At 57.7% G+C, this 291-nt stretch overlaps 1 protein-coding gene across 1 annotated transcript in view; it reads right to left on the bottom strand.

The window, feature by feature from the left end:
• HOXA9 (homeobox A9) overlaps positions 1-290 on the bottom strand; it is a gene marked incomplete at its 5' end in the record, with an annotated part of 1554 nt that extends 1264 nt beyond the window's left edge. Inside the window, one exon of the mRNA XM_009887195.1 lies at positions 113-290. Coding sequence (XP_009885497.1) covers positions 113-290 — 178 coding nt within the window. The remainder of the gene's footprint in view (positions 1-112) is intronic.
• Between the last annotated feature and the right edge of the window lies 1 nt (position 291).

Below are 291 nucleotides of genomic sequence, written 5' to 3' on the forward strand. Positions count from 1 at the left end.
GGCAGCAGCAGCAGCAGCCGGTGCTCGGCCGTGTAATTAGCCCCAGCGCCTCGACACCTCCCCGCCGCCGACGCAGCGCCCTGAAGTCCATTACCCCCGCAGTCCCACTTACTTGGATCGATCTGCGGTTTCTCTCCGTTTGCCTCACTTTCTCCATTGCTTTCAGAGAATGCGCCTTCGTGGCTTTGCTTATCCCTATCAACTGGAGGAGAACCACAAGCATAATCAGAGAGAGACAAAGTGTGAGTGTCAAACGTGGTACAGTCAGCCCTCCTGGCCGCCAGCGGTTCA

This window comes from Charadrius vociferus, unplaced genomic scaffold (genome assembly GCF_000708025.1).
Source record: "Charadrius vociferus isolate BGI_N301 unplaced genomic scaffold, ASM70802v2 scaffold366, whole genome shotgun sequence".
NCBI lineage: Eukaryota > Metazoa > Chordata > Aves > Charadriiformes > Charadriidae > Charadrius > Charadrius vociferus.